The 4,042-nt window shown below is 36.4% G+C and overlaps 1 protein-coding gene across 1 annotated transcript; it reads left to right on the forward strand.

Moving 5' to 3' along the window:
* The first annotated feature begins 639 nt into the window (after window positions 1–639).
* LOC136757747 (tripartite motif-containing protein 3-like) lies at window positions 640–2,387 on the forward strand. The gene has a single exon (XM_066712421.1). The coding sequence runs from the start codon at window positions 1,040–1,042 to the stop codon at window positions 2,312–2,314; it is 1,275 nt and encodes a 424-aa protein (XP_066568518.1). The 5' UTR covers window positions 640–1,039; the 3' UTR covers window positions 2,315–2,387.
* The last annotated feature ends 1,655 nt before the right edge of the window (window positions 2,388–4,042 follow it).

Here is a 4,042-nt window from a genome sequence, read left to right on the forward strand (position 1 = left end):
GAAAACAATTGATCCCCAAATATGAACTGCCGAGTCGCAAATATTTTTTACGCTATACATTTATACTTTATATTTAAAAAAAAGTATTCACAATGATGACAGCCTTGCAGGTGGTGCTGTTCTTTTGTTATTCTTACACAACTGTTATTGCACATGAAGGCCTAGTTGATACAGAACACAAGTCATATTATTATTATTATTATTATTATTATTATTATTATTATTATTATTATTATGTTTTTATAAATAAAATACGTACATATGTTTGATTATGTCTAGGTCATTTTTACTTTGTTTAGAGAAAATAAAAAATCAAGATTAAAATCGTGAATTGTCCATAAGTTTGAAAACACAAAGTTTTTATTTTTAGGTAATATAGCCCAGCCCTAATCCTAAGCATGTGATAAAAGCATAGGAAGACACTGTATTAAGGAAAGTGCAAGGTCTTTACAAAAGCCTTTGATACAGAGCCATACATTTGCTGTAAATATTGTGTGTCCTATGGTTATACAAAGAGTTGCAAATCCCATGACATCAGGTGACATTGCCAAGTACTTTCCGCATCAAACAAAACACATTTTAAATCTCCATTCTAGTGCCAATCAATTGTGATGTGTGTTCCCACAAGGGATGAAACAAACACAAAAAACCTTTGCATCAATATTAATAAGCCAGATTTGTTGAATGTCCTCTGCAGTGTCAATCCTTTGTAATCAGTAGCCCAGAAAGTACAAAGGCATATTTGGGAAAATAAAGTTTACAGGCCTTTGCATTGTGAAACTCATCTTAATTGTTACACTTAATAAAGATTGTAAAGTTTTGTTTGCTTTTAGAACTAGTCCTAGTCCTATTATCCTCGTCTCTAGAAAAAACCCATAGCCCTAACCCCCACCCCACTTTTCAAATGAAATTAATTGGATTTGAGACTTCATAGCAGATTTAGACTTATTGTTTGGGATTAATGTTAATATACATCTTATTCTCTCTCTCTTTCTGTCTTTGCTGAAGGTTGCTGTGTCCTTGCTGTGCTCTTAAGCACATGTCTCTAAACCTTCTTCACAAGGTTGTGAAAGCTGAGTCAGCAGCATTTAGATACAGAGTGCAGATTCGCTTTGCCTTGGACTATTGCAATGAAAAGCAAACGCTCCTGGATAAGATTGTGCAAAATTCTTTTGATGAGAAGCAGCAACTTGCTGGGCTTTCACTGGCCCTGGAGCACCTCGTAAATAATGCATCTGATATGGAACTGTTGTCTCAGAGGCAAACACTGATGCAACTGGAGGCATGCGCCCCCCAAAACCAGTTTCTCTGCACTGCAAGAACATCAGGAGACGTGTGCACTGGAGCTCAGATGACAGAGAGCTCAAGGTCTCTCACACCTCCAGGATTCTGGCACTTTCCAAGCTGTTCAGAGGAAAACAATAACTTCTCCGGACTCTTCAGGCACAGCAGCTCAGAAATGAATTTAACCATTCCAAGCCCTGTCAGGCAGATGCACATTCAAGGAAGAAGCCATGACCATTTGGTCTGTCCCACTGGGGTTGCAGTAACTCATGATGGCTTTGTGTTCATTACTGATCGTGGCAGGCAAAGGGTTCAGGTACTGGACTCTTCTGGTGATATGCTGGGCTTTTTCAGAAAGACAACAGAGACTGATTCCACTGAACTTGGATCCCCTGCAGGGATTGCAATATCCAGCCTAGGATATTTAGTGGTGATTGCAGAACCACATCAGAGAAGAGTTTCTGTTCATGCCAGGGATGGGAGAAGGCTTTTCTCTCTAAGGCTGAACTGGCAGTGGCCTTTTGGTGTTGCTTTAAACTCAAAAGGGCAAATAGTAGTTACAGACAATTGTGAAAATGGGAATCTCTACATTGTGACTGTGGACTGGACCAATGGAAGTGTGTTACAGTTACAGACAGTAGAAAGTCTAAAATACCCATGTTTTGTGGCTTGCAGTAAAAAAGATGAAATTGCTGTTGCAATAAATAACTCTGTAAGGCTGTATAACACTGCTGGGTCCCTAATTTGGACCAGTACTCCCGAACAAGGAAATAACTGTGCTTTAATTTGCCCAAAGGGCATTGCAATTGACAAAAACAGCAATTTAATTGTTTCAGATTATAGCTCTGGCAAAGTTGTCCTTCTCAGCAGTGAAGGGAGGTGGTTGATGAATATAGTTTCATCAGGACTTAAGGGACCTCAGGGGCTGGCATTAAGCCCTAATGGGCTGCTTGTGATAGCTGACAGTCAAAACCACACCATACAAATGCATTCTTACCAGCCTGCAAGCAACGCAGCAACAAGTATTTAGTGATTACATTTAAATATGAAATCCAAAATTATTCATATAAAAGCAGGAATTCACAAAGACTTTGTATATAAGAATATTATTTAAATGTAAAAACTATATAAAAGCATCATATGTTTATCCCTCATTGATAAGCAGAAGTAGAAGTAATATTCGCACATTTACACTAAAACAAGTTTATATATATATATATATACACTGATAAGTTTTGATAGTGGGACACAAGACTACTGCTGTGCTATGCCATAAACTCTGAGACACGGCACCCCCAATTGGTAATAAACATACAAAAATGTTTGTATATCTCCGGGATAGGGAACAGGAAAATTAAATGAAAACAATGAACCAGCTCTTTAAATGTATAAGTTGCTCAGCGTGAATTAGCATTAGAATCAGACATTTGTGCTTTGTGAAAGGTTTCCTCATGTTTTAATTTAACTCAATGAATGTATAAAAAAGAGCTTATACATTCAAACCATCTTATTCACTAACACTTCAATACATGCTAATAAATAGACAAAAAATATAATAATCAAACAGCAGAGACCTAGATATACATGCTAATAAATAGACAAAAAAATATAATAATCAAACAGCAATTTTTAATTGCACTGAAAAAGATGCACTAAACCATAACTGAGGTAACATAACAAAGTATAGCACTGAAGGTGCCTAAAGGTACTAAAAGTCAGGCATTAAATAGTTATACATCTGCTCATGCTATGAAGCTTTCCTGCAGTGTGATTTCTGATTTATATCAAATTCGCGTTTGTTCAGCTTTTCATATTTTGTTTTTTAAAATATGTAACCAATGGTGTTGTGTTTCATACTTTACTATTCTCCTTTCAGGAAGTTTTGACAACCCTGATATATAAATATAGCTAGTATGGAACATTTTCTAAATTATTACACAATTCATTTGTGGAAGAACATTTCTGTTTACTGCTACACTGCAGTTATCTCCTAAGAAGGCTGTGTCCCCGACCCTCAATGAAGCAAAATCTACCAGCATCTGTTTCTGGCTCAGTTGTATTTTGCTACTGAATCCTGACCTTTCAAACCAGATTGTTGTATTATAATCAGCATTATTTTATAATAGACACAGCAAACAAAAAAAAAAAAAAAAAGCCTGGAACAAAGTATTTTATTGAGACATGGCAGCACAAGTGAAAAAACAAACCTGTGGATTAATTTAGACATTTAGGTTGAACACACAACCTCATCATTACTTCTAGTTACTAAAATGGAGAAACAGCTTCGCCATTATGTTTACATTCTAACACAATATGCCACAGCGTATTGCCTGCTCAAGTGGTTCACATGCAATACAGGAAAGAGATCCTGCTAATACTTGGACTCAAATACACAGGGCTTTACTATCAGTTTGATTGTGTACATTTAGTTTAGGCAAATGCATATGCATATCTGTTACCTGTATTCCTGTCAGGTAAAATACAGCAATGCTTCTGCAGAATGCTAGGCAACACCTGTTGAAGACATGAGAAAGATAATGTTATTAGGTGTAGGATCGAGACCAAGCTAAGGGGTCTGAATGGATAATGCAGTGTGGTGGAGATATTACAATAAGAACTTGGAAATAGTGCGAGCTGTGTGATTTGAACTGATGAAATGCAAAATACACGTGTGCCATATAAATCTTCTGTACTTATTTTGATATTCAATGTGCATATCCTAAGACACTTGTTACTTGTAATTAATCAAAAGGAATAC

This window comes from Amia ocellicauda, chromosome 1 (assembly GCF_036373705.1).
Source record: "Amia ocellicauda isolate fAmiCal2 chromosome 1, fAmiCal2.hap1, whole genome shotgun sequence".
In the NCBI taxonomy this organism is placed as follows: Eukaryota; Metazoa; Chordata; class Actinopteri; order Amiiformes; family Amiidae; genus Amia; species Amia ocellicauda.

Excerpts from the sequence above, each read along its gene's own strand:
- LOC136757747 (XM_066712421.1), top strand. The coding sequence starts at position 1,040 with ATGTCTCTAAACCTTCTTCACAAGGTTGTGAAAGCTGAGTCAGCAGCA.